Source organism: Canis lupus, chromosome 19 (assembly GCF_011100685.1).
Source record: "Canis lupus familiaris isolate Mischka breed German Shepherd chromosome 19, alternate assembly UU_Cfam_GSD_1.0, whole genome shotgun sequence".
Lineage (NCBI taxonomy): Eukaryota > Metazoa > Chordata > Mammalia > Carnivora > Canidae > Canis > Canis lupus.
The window spans coordinates 52,707,846-52,721,999 of NC_049240.1; the positions used below are offsets into that span (position 1 = coordinate 52,707,846).

The 14,154-nt window shown below is 40.9% G+C and overlaps 1 protein-coding gene across 3 annotated transcripts in view; it reads left to right on the forward strand.

The window, feature by feature from the left end:
* LYPD6 (LY6/PLAUR domain containing 6) overlaps positions 1-12,860 on the forward strand; it is a 122,859-nt gene extending 109,999 nt beyond the window's left edge. For all 3 annotated transcript variants that reach the window (XM_038565186.1, XM_038565183.1, XM_038565184.1), the window contains exons 4-5: positions 7,854-7,984; positions 9,911-12,860. In XM_038565186.1, the coding sequence (XP_038421114.1) occupies positions 7,854-7,984; positions 9,911-10,078 (299 nt within the window). In that variant the 3' untranslated portion in view covers positions 10,079-12,860. The remainder of the gene's footprint in view (positions 1-7,853; positions 7,985-9,910) is intronic.
* Positions 12,861-14,154: the final 1,294 nt, after the last annotated feature.

The following is a 14,154-nucleotide window of genomic DNA, read 5'->3' on the forward strand; positions in this document are numbered from 1 at the left end:
TAACTTCCTATGTCACCTGTCCCTAGGAAGTATGGATGATTTATCTTTTCTTTTTTAAGACAAGACAAAAATAAAACCAAGAAAGTACCTGTTTGGCAGTTTCTTCAAGAGGCGCTGACTATAGGGTAAAGGAAGACAGTTATGACTCAATCAGGTTGATAAGTATTCATTTATTTTTAATTTCTGCCTTTAATTTTTTTTACCTGGAGAATTTTTTACTTGGGGCAAGAAAAGAAAAGAGTCTCTTTCAGGGGTCTGTGGAAAGTAACTGATAGGATCAGGAAAGCCAAGAGATTAATCCGATGCCTAGATCCTGGAGACCATGTGATAGTCCTAGTTGGGGTACACTCCACGTAATTGACCTTATCTACAACTCAGTTTGTAATTCGTTCCCTTCATAAATTTTCCTTTAACTTGGACTCTTTTTTCTTTCACTTTTCGTTTTACTGAACTTATAATTGAGATGTAACATACGCAGAATAGTGAACAGCACGATGAATTTTCACAAATTGAACATACTGGGGCAGCCCGGGTGGCTCAGCGGTTTAGCACTGCCTTCAGCCCAGGGCCTGATCATGGAGACCCGGGATCGAGTCCCACATCGGGCTCCCCACATGGAGCCTGCTTCTCCCTCTGCCTGTGTCTCTGCCTCTCTCTCTCTCTGTGTCTCTTATGAATAAATAAATAAAAATTAAAAAAAAAAAACCACTAGCAAAGCTTTAAAAAAATGAACGTACTGTGGAAGCAGTACCCTGATTAAGAAATTGATTATTTTTGTCAGCCCAGAGGCTTCTTACATGACTGCTTTTGGTTACTATCTCTACCAACAAGGATCTGTCATAGGCTCAGTGGTGTCCCCCCTGAAATTCCCATGTGAAGTCCTAACCCCCAGTACTTCTGAATGTGACTGGGGAAATCTAACAAAACATTTATAAGATTTTTATGCTAAAACTGTAAGTGCTAATAAAAGAATTCAGAAAAAGTTTATTTTTTTTATTTTTTTTCAGAAAAAGTTTAGAGACCGTGTTCATGAATTGAAAACTCAACATAGTAAAGATGTCAATTCTCCTCAAATTTATATGCAGCTTTTACACAATTCTCATCAAAATTCTAGCAGAATTATTTGTAGTTATACAAATAGTAGTTTTTATATATTAGTATGTAGTTAAAATTATTATACAATTAATATGGGAAGGTAAGAAACTAGAATTGTTGCAACAGTTTTGGAAAAGGAATAAAGTGGGAGGAACCAATCTACCCCTTTCAATATTTCTCCAATGGTTACAGTTATCAAGACTGTGGTATTGTCAGAGGAATAGAAGCATAATCACTGGAACGTAATAGAGATCTCAGAGACTCTCAAAAATATGTCCAACTTATTTTTGACAAGGTCACAAAATCTGATTCACTAGAGAAAAGAGCCTTTTCAACAAATGTGTTATAACATTTGGACATCCATGGGCAAAAAAATGAACCTCAACCTAAGCATTACACTCTTTATAAAAGTTAACTCAAAATTAGTCATAGACTTAAATGGCAAGTATAAAGCTGCATGACATTTAGGAAAAAAAAAACACAGGAGAAAATCTTTGAAATCTATAGGTATGGAGAGTTCTTAGACTTGATATAAAAAGCATGATCTGTAAAAGGAAGAATGGGTAAATCAGACTTTATCAAAGTTTAAAAATCTTTGTTCTACATAAGACCCTATAAAGAGGACGAAAAGACAAACAACAAACTGACACAAAATATTTGCTAATCAAATATCTGACAAAGGACTAATATCTAAAATATTTAAAGAATTCTCAAAACACAATAGTAAAAAATGAAACAATTAAGAAAATGACAAAAAACGTGAACAGATATTTCACCAAGGAAGATAAATAGATGGCAAATAAGCACATAGTCAACATCATTGGCAATTAGGAAAATGCAAATTAAAAACATGAGGTATCACAGTATATCTACCAGAATGGCTAAAAAAAATAATACTATCAAATGCCAGTTAGATTTTGGAGAAACTAGATTATGTTTATATTGCTGGGGGAGTATAAAATGGTACAGCTACTCTTGAAAACAGTATTAACAGTTCCATAAACAGCTAAACAGACAGTTGGCAGTTGCAGAATATGAGATTTTAGAGGCCAAAACTAACCTGGTAGAAATTCAAATATATATCCACCATATAACCTAGTAATTCCACTTCTGAGCATTTATCCCAGAGAAATGAAAACCTGTGTCCACACAAAAGCCTTTACACAAGTGTTGATTGCAGCTTTATTCATAATATCCCTAACCTAGATGCCCTTTTGGTCGGTGAATGGCTAAACCAGTCTTTGTGCATCCATAGCATGGAATACTACTCAGGATTAAAAATTAGCAAACTGTTGATATGACAATCTGGATGACTTTCTTTCTTTCTTTTTCTTTTTTTTAAGATTTTATTTATTCATGAGAGACACACACACAGAGAGAGAGAGAGAGAGAGGCGCAGAGACACAGGCAGAGGGAGAAGCAGGCCCCAATGCAGGGAGCCCGACGTGGGACTTGATCCCGGGACTCCAGGATCACGCCCTGGGCCAAAGGCAGACACTCAACTGCTGAGCCACCCAGGGATCCCCTGGATGACTTTCAAGTGATTAAGGCTGAGTGAAAATGCCTAATCCCCAAAGTTCACATACTATATAAATCCATTTATGTAACATCCTTAAAGTGATAAAATTATGGAAATGGAGCACAGATTAGTAGTTGCCAAGGATTAAGGAGGGGGTAGGGAAAGGAAGGATGAAGATGTGAGAATAAAATGTTTTGACACGAGTGATCCTTGTGGAGATAGAAATGTTCTCTATCTTGACTGCATCAACGACCGTATCCTGATTGTGATACTATACCATCCTTTTGCAGTATGTTGCCATTTGGGGAAAAGTGGGTGAAGGATATGTGAGATCCCTCTGTATTATTTCTTACAAATCATGGGAATCTGTAATTATCTCAAAATAATAAAAACTTTAATTAAAAAATCAGAAAAAAAAAACATCAATTGTGCTAATGTTGAGAAACTGTGATAAAAAAAACATCAATTGTGCTAATGCTGAGAAACTGTGATTTAGCAGGAAAGCCAGGAAAGCCAGACATACCAAATGAGGAAACTAGGAAGGTCTATGAATCTGGTAGGAGGAAAATCAAGGAAGGTTTCACAGAATTCATCACATTTACATTGAACTTTAAAGTACAGGTTTCCAGGAGGAGCTAGGGGGAAACATTTTGGTTGTGAACGGTGGGCAAAAGATGTAATGTGGTATCTCAAGGTATCCAGTAAGCAATGATGAGATAGTTTCAGACCTAGATCAAGGGCAACATTGAATAATAATAAATGCTGAGTTTCAAGATGTGAGTTATAAACGTAATCGATGCTTGTAGCAGGGAAGCAAAGCTCCTCTTATCCCCTTGACACACAGCTTTAGGAGCAGGGAGAAAGCAGTGGACCACCCGTGGCCACTCCAGTAAGCTAACTAAACCTAGCGGTACGCAGCCAGGGCTCCGTAACAGGCAGGGTGCACTCGGGCCCTCACAGACCGGGGCGGGGGGCATGATCTGACCTTGGTTTCACTAACATTTCTGGTGGTTGTCTGGCATCTGCATTAGAAAGTAGAGAAGTCAGACGAGACGAGAAATGATGCAAAGGGAAAATGGAAAATGAAACAGAGGAATTAGGTGGATAATGGAGACATTTCAGGGACTTGTAGATGCCTGAGCTGAAGAGAAGAGAAATCTGAGCTGCTTCTGAATTTCATAGTCCAAGATGGAGGTGCCACCTCTGAGGATAGAAGCACAGGAAGATAAACAGATGGGGGTGGCAGTGGATTTGATTTGTTTAAGATACATGAGATTTGAGATACTGCTGACAGTGTCCAGGAGAGAGCTGGAGATTTGGTTCTGTGGTTTGGGAGAGTGTCAGAATGAAGATAACATCATCAGAGGTTGGATGAGGTCCCTTGAGTGAGAAGTGAGAAGAGGTTCAAGGACAGGACATGGGGGCAGTCCCCAGTGGCTCAGCGGTTTAGTGCCGCCTTCAGCCCAGGGCGGGATCCTGGAGACCCGGGATCAAGTCCCACGTCGGGCTCCCTGCAGGGAGCTTGCTTCTCCCTCTGCCTGTGTCTCTGCCTCTCTCTCTCTCTGTCTCTCACATGAATAAATAAATAAAACCTTTAAAGAAAAAAAAAAAAAGAACAGAACATGGGAGGATATTAAGGAAAGCGTAGCAAGAAAAGAGACCAGAGATGGAGGAGAAACTCTAGAAGGTAAAACTCTGAAGCGCAGGGGAATCACACAGAGGACATGATACATAAGAGATCCCAGAGCTGCAAAGAAATCCTTTGGGGTCAGACATGGGAAAAGGACATCCAAGGGGACACTTAGGCAAACAGTCATTGCAGAGGAGAACCTGGGAGGAGCACAGCCCGATGTGAAGGGCTGAGGACACAGGAAGGATTCAGGCTGGGCGTGTGTCGGCAGATGTCACTAGACTTTTTTTTTTTTTTCAATATAGTTTGTAATACTATGATTAAAGCTGTATTCCTCCCATTAATTTTCTTGCACATGGAGACTTGTTCTCTAGTGTCACTTTAATCATTAGATATGTTTGTTAAAACACACACACACACACACACACACACACATACACACCAAACTAGTGGACCCACAAGGAATAACTGAGTGGTGAGGAAGCCCTTTTACTGGCAAGTGGGTCATTTTTAATTCAAATCATTTAACGTATATTTTGTTTAAATACTGCTTCCATATTGGAAAATGAATATTGGTGGGTAAATGGAAATTTACATTTTAGCTTTGAAACTTTCTTTGATTTTTTTTTTTATTTTAAAACTAGTTCATGGAATTTCTGTGTGTGTGTGTGTGTATTTCATGAAAATTATATATTTTATGATTTTGGGGAGTTGATTAAGCTCTCTTATACCCAGTTCTGCTTTCAGTTGCATGCCTGTGAGTCTTAGAGTAAAAGACTTGTGTTTCACAACCTCTGGGAATACCAGGCAGTTGCAGAATATGAGATTTTAGAGGCCAAAACTAACCTGGTAGAAATTCAAATCCATCTTTTATCTTTTAGATAAAAGCCTTTGAAATCCTTTTAGTGTGAAGTTATCAGCAGGCTTGATTCTCATATAACCTCATTACTAACCCAAGGATTATTCAGAATGCATGGAGAGCAATGCTTTGTGGCTGAAACTCTTTTTTTTTTTTTTTTTTTTTTTTATCAATTCTACAGCCCAGTGATAAGCCACATGTGGTCCACCTAGTTCTGCTTGGGAAATGCTGCCTGCTTGCCCCCCGCCTGCCTTGGAGATCACAATACACACTCAAGGCTCTCCTAAGTTGTGTTCTAAAGAAACCTGTTCAACTTTATTTGAATATTTCCAAAACTTATTTAACTGTAGAGCTTTTTTTTGTATTAACATTTCATAACTCACCTAGGGGTTTTGTAAGATAAGAAGTGGAATGGATTAACAGTTCAGATCTAAGGTAGCTGCTGCTGGAAGTAATGGGGTGTTCTCGAAATATCTTTGTTTCCTGGGTTATATTTTATGAGTGTAAGAAAATTTTTTATCTAGACTCATCACTGGTCATTTTTCTCTCCCCGGGATAGCAAGAATTAACTTATTAGGTACTGGACTTTTGCATATTTTCCTGGAGGGAAAAAAACCTCATTGGTTATTATCTTTGCAGTGTAATAAATTTCCAATTAATAAATTAAAAGAGGGTTTATGATGGACACAAAAGTAAGAACAAAAAGTAGTTATGTCAAGTTCACCAATTGTTGTTCAAGGCTTACTTAAGATCAGAGCATTTAATACTTGGGGGACAAACCTAGTTTCCAAAACCGAAACCATGTAATGGTTTACTTATTCTATAAACGTATGATCTTATCTGCTCAGATTTACCTTCGGAGCAATAAAACCTCTGGCAGCTACTCCTGGTTGTCTGCGTGAAGGGGAGACAGGAGATAAGAGCATTCCTGTCTTAATTGCTCTCTTGAACATCCGAAGGTGGGATGGGGTGGGAAAGGTGTTCCTATGATGACCATAAATGCCCAAGTCTGGCACCAGCGAGGTAAACCAGTCCTCTTTGGGAAATACGGTAAATCTCTCAGGCTACTGGTCTTCATTTATTAAAACCTGTCACTGCCTTAAAAAAAAAAAAAAAAGATTAAAAAAAGAATCAGAGGAGACCCGCCACCTCCTCCGCATCAGAAAATTAATCACTCCAGTTTATTTTAGCACTTTGGGAGAATTTATTGCCAGGTGCAAAACTTTCAACTTTCCTGTGGGCTCATAGGGCTGCCTTACTTATTCCACTCCCAAAGAGCGCTCCAGAGCCCTGACGAGCTAGGGCTGCCTTGACCTGATTCCCACTGACAAAATTCTAGTCAGGGTGTGCTGCGGGGACAGCGCTTGGGGGACGGTATTGACCAGACTCTGCCCAGGGACACCCCACTTTCGTGTAACCGTTAGGAAAATCTGTCCTTAGCACGACTCAGTCAGAGGTCATGCAGGTTCCTGGCAGGTGGGGGTGTTTCGGGTGATTGTTAAAACCCCTGAATTTTCATGACTCCCAGGCTGTGTCTGTATGAGCTCATTCTCAGGGCCTAGAACCTTTAAGCTTTCTTCTTTGGACTTTCATACTTTGGTTAAAATCTGCCAAAACTGTGACAGAGTCTGGTGGGGGGGATTTTTATTGCCTAATAAATAATGTTCTAGAAGGTCATAATTCCATATTAGCCACTAAATATCCAGAATGTATAAAGCATGCAAAGTTGAATCCAAGATATGGATGAAAAACAGCTCGGTGACATTTCTTAAGAATTATTCATTTTCTTTTTCAATCTGAAAATGGAGCAGGAACATTCTCCTAAATCCCAGGCTTAGAAAGCTGAACACCGCCTTGAGGCCTTAAAGAATTACTTTGACAGAGCCATTTCTTTTAGTCTTTAAATTAGAAGTAATTTTCCATGGTAGTTTGGAAGAAATGTTAAGTTTTTGGAATCTTAAGATTTTGAGGGATGTCTAGAAACTTGCATCGTGGTCCGTCTACATGTGCCATCCTAGAAGATGCTGAAGTCGTACTCGGGAGAAGTGATGCCCCTCAGATTTGCAGCACCTTCATTGTTGGGTTAAATTCTAGGATCCGGCTATGCTCGTTGTCCAGAAGGTCTTTTGGGTAAAGTCATTTTCTCAAGATAAAATGAATCTGTTTTTAATTGTTCGGCCCTTACATGGGAATAGCTGTTTCCAAATAGACACACACACACACATACACACACACATACTTACACACACACACACACATATTTACACACACATACACATACACACACCAGCCTCTGCTATAGTCTTTTAACTCCTTGAAGACCATTGTTACGTGCCTAACTTCTTTTTTTAACCTGCATCCTTTGAACTTTTTCATCCCTTTATCTTCCTGAAATTGCTGACTCTCACATCCTAATCGTCCCTCCAGACCTCCCCTCCCCTAAAAATAAAAATCAGTACAGTGGCACAACTTGTTGAAAGGCAGAGAGTGATACCATTATATCTTGGTTTATGGGGATACGACAGGCAGAAGGCCCAGTGTTCTTCATAAGGCTCTCCTCCTCCTCCCGCGGTGAAGTGCATCTCGCCAAGGACGTCTTTGGGATTGGACATAAACCCAACACGGTGTACAGTTCACGTGCTGTTAAATCTCTTCAGGACTTGTAGCGTTGACACTCCTGTTGTTTCCCTTCCAGGCAGGCTGGGCTAACATTTCCCATCTCAATTGAAACATATATTCTCTGTTGACAGAGACCAGATACTGCTACACTCAGCATACGATGGAAGTCACAGGAAACAGCATCTCTGTTACCAAACGCTGCGTTCCACTGGAAGAGTGCTTGTCCACTGGCTGCAGAGATTCTGAACATGAAGGCCACAAGGTCTGGGCAACAAAGCAAGTGACCGGGACAGCCCAGTCAGCGTCCCCCACTGCAGACGCGCGTGCCGGTGCTCATGAGCAGATTCTCCCTCCTCCATGTAGCCTGGCTTTTGACTGTCTTTGTACCATTACGAGAAGATTCTCCTTTCCCGTTTGCTCTGAAAGAATAAATTTACACCAGAGCATAGGAAAACCAGTATAGGTTATGGAAGCACAACGCCAGGGGGTACGGAAAGTTATCGTAAGCCCTTCCTTTACTCAGAGGAAAGTAACCAAACCACCAGAAGGAGGAGGAATGAGGGATCAGTTAGGGCCTCATGCTGAAGCGTCGCAGATGTAGCAGCAGTTCATTCAGCTGAGGATGGCCGCGGCAGCTGGGCTCTGACCACTGTCCGTGAAGGGAGGTTCCTGTCCTGACTGGAATGCTCATTTGGGAAGGTGCCCATTGGCTCCTGAGTCATTTGAGTTGGTGCCCAGAGAACCATCTCCTGGTGGGTTTGCTCCCCTTAAACTCCATGTGGTAAAGTGAACTTCAGACGGAGCCTTGAAGGAGAATATAAAGAACCAGAGGAAGGCGTCAGAGTAGGGAATGCCCCTGGCTCTCCTGCTGGCTGCTCAGAGCTAGCTCCGTGTGTGCTCTTGTACGTCTTGTACATCAGGCCTTGGCCTTTATTTGAGGTTGGCCCACTTCTCCCCATCAGGCTGCCTTCCTGGTGGTTGGAAGCAGCTTCTGCTCTCAAAACCCCGGAACAGCACATTTACTAGGGCCTTCCAGAAGATACCCAGGTTTCAAGCCAGTGGTGCAATACACTAAGAATTCCGTTTCAAAATATAATCTGCCAACTTGATGCTGGTCTGAATATAGAAGGTAAACTCAAGGGTTTTACCTCCCCACCTGGCCCGCTCCCAGCAAACTAGGTGCTCAGGCATTATTGCAGCTCCTTTACCGTGGATAAAGGTAAAGATCAGGGAAGTGACATCATGTGCTCAGTTCTGTCCACAGAGAGAACTCAGACTCACTTCTGACCTTCAGCTTCTCTCCTCAACATCGTGATGTCTTACTAGCTCATGTCAAGTGTGACCAGACTCAAATCCTTGCAGGATAATGACTAAATAGACAGTTTTTAATGACCATCTGACATGTTTTCAAATATTACTGTGCACATGGATCAGTTGGGAATCTTGTTAAAATGAAGATTCTGAGTTGCTAAATTGGGGGTGAGGTTTGAGATTCTTCATTTCTAATAGACTCCCAGGGGATGCTGAAGCTACTGATTTACAGTCTGTGTAGCCATGGCCCCAAATAATTTCAGCCAATAACCCTTTAGGTTTATTTCTTTCTTATGGTCCGTGAACAGCGTAGTATAAGGCAGGAACAACTGCATTAATGAAAACCCTCCAAACTTTGACCTCACCCGCAAGGATGGCGGTAGTTACGTAGACCGTTCCAGTGAGTCATAGGTAAGTGTAAGTTGGGTTGTTTCCACTTCACTTACACTGTGGAACTTTGGCAAGTGAAAGTTACCCTCAAGTACTCAGAAGGGATTTCTTTGAGACCGTAGGTAGGGTATTATAGGGTACCCTATAAGGTATAGGGTACCCCGTAGGGTATTATAATCCCCATTTTGCAGATGGAAAAGCTGAGACCTAAGAAGGTCGTAGAACCATGTAATAACCACCCGGTCGGATGTCAAAAGTGGAGCTCACGTTCCTTGAACCTTAGTCCAGGGGATTTTCCTTTTGATCACATTGGCTCCAGATGAAATTTCATCCCACTTCCTTAAGTCCAGGGTTGTGCCTCTCTTGTGGAACAGGTAGTTTTCATTTCAGTCTTACTGTGAGGGAGACAGCTCCCTCCAGAGTCCTCGCGTCCTTCCACGGTCTGCCAGCTTCTCATCAGCCTTCTGTTTCTCTTCCTTTCTTTCAGGTCTGCACTTCCTGTTGTGAAGGAAATATCTGTAACTTGCCACTCCCCCGAAATGAAACCGATGCCACATTTGCCACAACGTCACCCATAAATCAGACAAATGGGCACCCACACTGCGTGTCAGTGATAGTGTCCTGCTTGTGGGTGTGGTTGGGACTCACACTATAGCAGCTCAAAGGCGCCGTGTATAGTAGCAATCCCTGGGGATCTCCATGGTCCATGGTCATGCATGAGTCATGGGCTTGACAATAGTTACATGTGTGAAACCATGACACTCAGCAGATGTTGCACAGCCAAGCATTTCCACTTACCATGAGGAACAAGCATTGCTTCCGTGTAGTCATTTCGAGTCCGAGACCTTATTAAAGCCAGCCTGCCCCCACAACAGACCCTGAGTTGTATACCACAAACGTTTCTTTTTACCCCAGGAAAATGGTTGCATTTATTGAGCTCTGAGGCTCTTAGTTTGGAGGACATGCATGAGCCATGGGAGGTCCTGGGACCCTCTGAGTGTTAGACAACGTGTTATATGGACATGCACAGATGTGTGTTCTTCAGGAGAAAGGTGAGGGACCACTGGTTTAAATATAATCATGAATTTATTTATGGCTTTAGAATTTTACAACTTTGATTCCAAAATGAACAGACTGTTTCCTTGGAGATTCTGACCAAGTCCCTGGAAATGTAGTAAGTAGTTGTCCAATTTAATTTTCCCAACGTTCTTCTCCCAGTGGTTGGAATCCTATTCCCTCTGCACTGTGCAGGAAATAAGAAGCAATCATAAGTTTGTTGCATAGGGCGAGGGGTAGCAGGAGAAGGATTTTTTTCCCAACTTAATGGAACTAGCATCCATAAAGCAGCTGCATATCCTTTCATCATAATTGGTGAGATTGGCCATGATTTGGCACCTCGTTGTGCTCCGTGAGACTCTGAATTCTCCTTGGGCCAAGGGTATCCAAGGAATCCCAAAGTAGGGTAGAGTTTTCTCCACTCATGAAGTCCTATTCAGGCATAGCTTAGCTAGACAGAGGATTTCAGAATAAGAGGAAGATGTGTGGAGGTTGACCTGTGTTCACAGAGGGCCCTTCCATCGTACATCATACTGCCAGGGAGCCCTCCTGGGTTCTTCCTCTTTCAGTTCTCCAGTGACTTTAGGGAGAAGGTTCTGCATCACATTATCTCAAAACTGATAGGGAAAGGAGACATAATATCCTAGGATGAGAAGTAGGTGGGCCACTTGGGTGATGGTGAGACTAGTAAGGAGACCCAGTGGGAATTTTTCTTTCTTTTAGGTGATTGCTTTTGAAGTAGATGGTAACATTTTTGCCATTCTTCCTGTATTTTTGGCCTGAGTTACAACTTTTTCTTCTTCCTTGTAAATCATTTATACAATATTTATTTTTGTATGGCATAATGAGAAACTTAAATATATTGTAAGATATTCTTTATTCTGAACAAAGTGACCAAATTAGAAAACTTATTTTTTCAACAGTGATAGAGCTTGTAATATATGTTCATTGAAAGTGACCTATAATACTTGCATCAGTGTTGAAAAAAATTAACTTATGTTTGAGCAAGAGTAATGTGTTGGCCTCAAGGGCTTTTGCTCATGGTATCCTCAGCGGTGTTGTCCCAGCAGTGTTCGGGTGGTGACCATCACTAGTATGAGTTTCTCTGCAGGGTTAAGGGGCATATTTGCATGAAATTTGGTGGAGCCATTGCTGATAAAGAGGAGAGTATTGTCAGGGTCCATCTGCCTGCACAGGAAGATTTCTGAGGCTCATAAAAGGAGACCCCCCTCAGGGATTACCAAATATGAACCGACTGACAGTGGTAGCTGTGATACGAAATAATCTAAATTGCATCATATGGCCTTAAATGAGAGTTCATTTAAGGCTTGTCAATGTGTTGCTTATAATTGGGGAAGTAGAGGGAGATAAGACATTTACTAAGCACCTCTTATGTGCAGGCACTATGCTAAGCACTTTATATACATATACATATATATATATATATTAAGTCATATGAAACCTGCAAGCACCCTATAGGGAATATTACTAGGATTTTCACTTTACTGATGAAGGTACTGAGACTCTACGAAGCTCAATAACATGAAGCCTTTTCCTTCCAATTTAGGTTCTATAGGTTGAGGTGGGATTGAAGAGAGCAGAGAGGATGGAATTAGGGAAACTAGGAAAACTTCCAAACCTGACTGAGAATCTGTCCATCTGATCATGTGGTGTTTGACTAGTCCTGTCTCTGCAGGATGCCATTTGTATGGTGTGTTTTTTCTTTAAGGGGTGGAGGCATAGCTTCCTAGTCCATTCCTCTTGCTAAAAGAGGAGACAGGTTAACTGCTATAAATGCTCTAAGTCAGTGAAAAATTGATGTTGTACATATCTCCACGTACCATTTTTGTGCATGGCCACTCCACTGATAACCGCCACGTACTGCATGCAATTTGAGTAAGAGGCAAAGTCGAAATGTTGGTTTTTAATTTTTAATGAGAAGGCAACCTCTCCAAAGCCTCCCTGTCTGGTGTACGGGGAACCAGGTCCACAGTGCTGCGAACTCATCTGCCACCCCAGGGAATCACGACAAACTCTGCATGAACCTCGCGTGCCTATCAGAAGGACTGGTGTTCTGTTCTCTTGAAAGAAAGCGGTTTGCTCGCCATCCCCAGCCTCAAGGAGCCAAGGAAGGGCCACTCATGTGGAAGGGCCAGGACTGGTCATCCATCTGACTTTTCTACCACATTAAACTTCCCGTTAAATCCCACCATTGGTGACGGCTCGAAGTGCAAACAGCCATGATGTGTACATTAACCTATGTGCCATTTATTTATTTTCAGATTCCCCGTTGCATTCATGTCAAGATGGGATTAATGCCTAAATTTTGTAAATACTGTACATTTTGTAAATCAATGAATAAAGGTTTTAAGTGTATCTCACCAGGCTCCTCCCTGCAAATGTACATGTCAGTCAATGATTGAGGTATAAGGCATAGGGCTTAGGGTCACAGGGAACTTCCTTCCAAGAGCTCATTTTCTTGTTGTACAGACAAGAAATACACGCATGAAAAGAGACAAGACCATTCACTCACGCCAAATGATTCATGTAGACAGTAAGTGCTGCAGAAAATCAAAGAGGGAGAGATTACCAGACTTTACAATCAGGTCTGCAGTTTCCCTAGAGCATTTTCTTTGTTAAAACAGGAAAAATGAAAGTGTGTGTGTGTGTGTGTGTGTGTGTGTGTGTGTATGTGTGTATTTCTAAATACTACCCCATTAACTTAATTTTTAAACCTCAATCTGTTAGTGATGATAAAAATGGAAAGCATTTTCCCTTGTTGGTTTCTTCTGCAGCAGGAAACAAACATTTGAATAATATAAATGTTTATCTATACAATGAAATTTATTTTATTTTTCTTAGTAAAATTGTAGGTATTGAAAGTGACCTTGAAAAACTTCAGCTTGTTTGTGTTTCTCGTCTTTCTTTCTCTCTCTCTCTTTCTTTCTTTCTTTCTTTCTTTCTTTCTTTCTTTCTTTCTTTCTTTCTTTCTTTCTTTCTCTTTCTTTCTTTCTTTCTTTCTTTCTTTCTTTCTCTCTCTCTCTCTCTCTCTCTTTCTTTCTTTCTTTCTTTCTTTCTTCTTTCTTTTCTTAATTGAGGCATATTGACATAAAACATTAGGCTCATGTCTGCAACATAATGATTAGACATTTGTATACATTGTGCAGCGACCACCAGGATTCTAGCTAACGTCCATCACCTTACATAGTTACGTTTTTTCTTCTAATAACCTTTAAAATTTACTCTCAGTATCTTTCAAATATGCAGGACAGTATTATTTGTAGGCACTATGCCGTACAACCCCATGACTTACTTATTTTATAACTAGAAGTTTGACCTTTTGACCTCCTTCACCCATTTCTCCCATCCCCCTCCACATTTGGCAACCAACGGTCTAATCTATATCTATGAGCTTGATTTTTTTTTTATTTGTGTTTTTCAGATTCCACATATAAGTGAAGTCCTATGATATTTGTCTTTCTCTGACCTACTTCACTTAGCTAATGCCCTCAAGTTCCTTTCATGTTGTCGCAAAAGGGAAGATTTCATTATTTTTTATGGATGAATAATACTCCATTATAAATACATAAATCTTCTTTATCCAATTATGCATTAATGGGCACTGATGTTGTTTCCGTATTTTGGCTATTATACATAAGGCCTCAATGATCATGG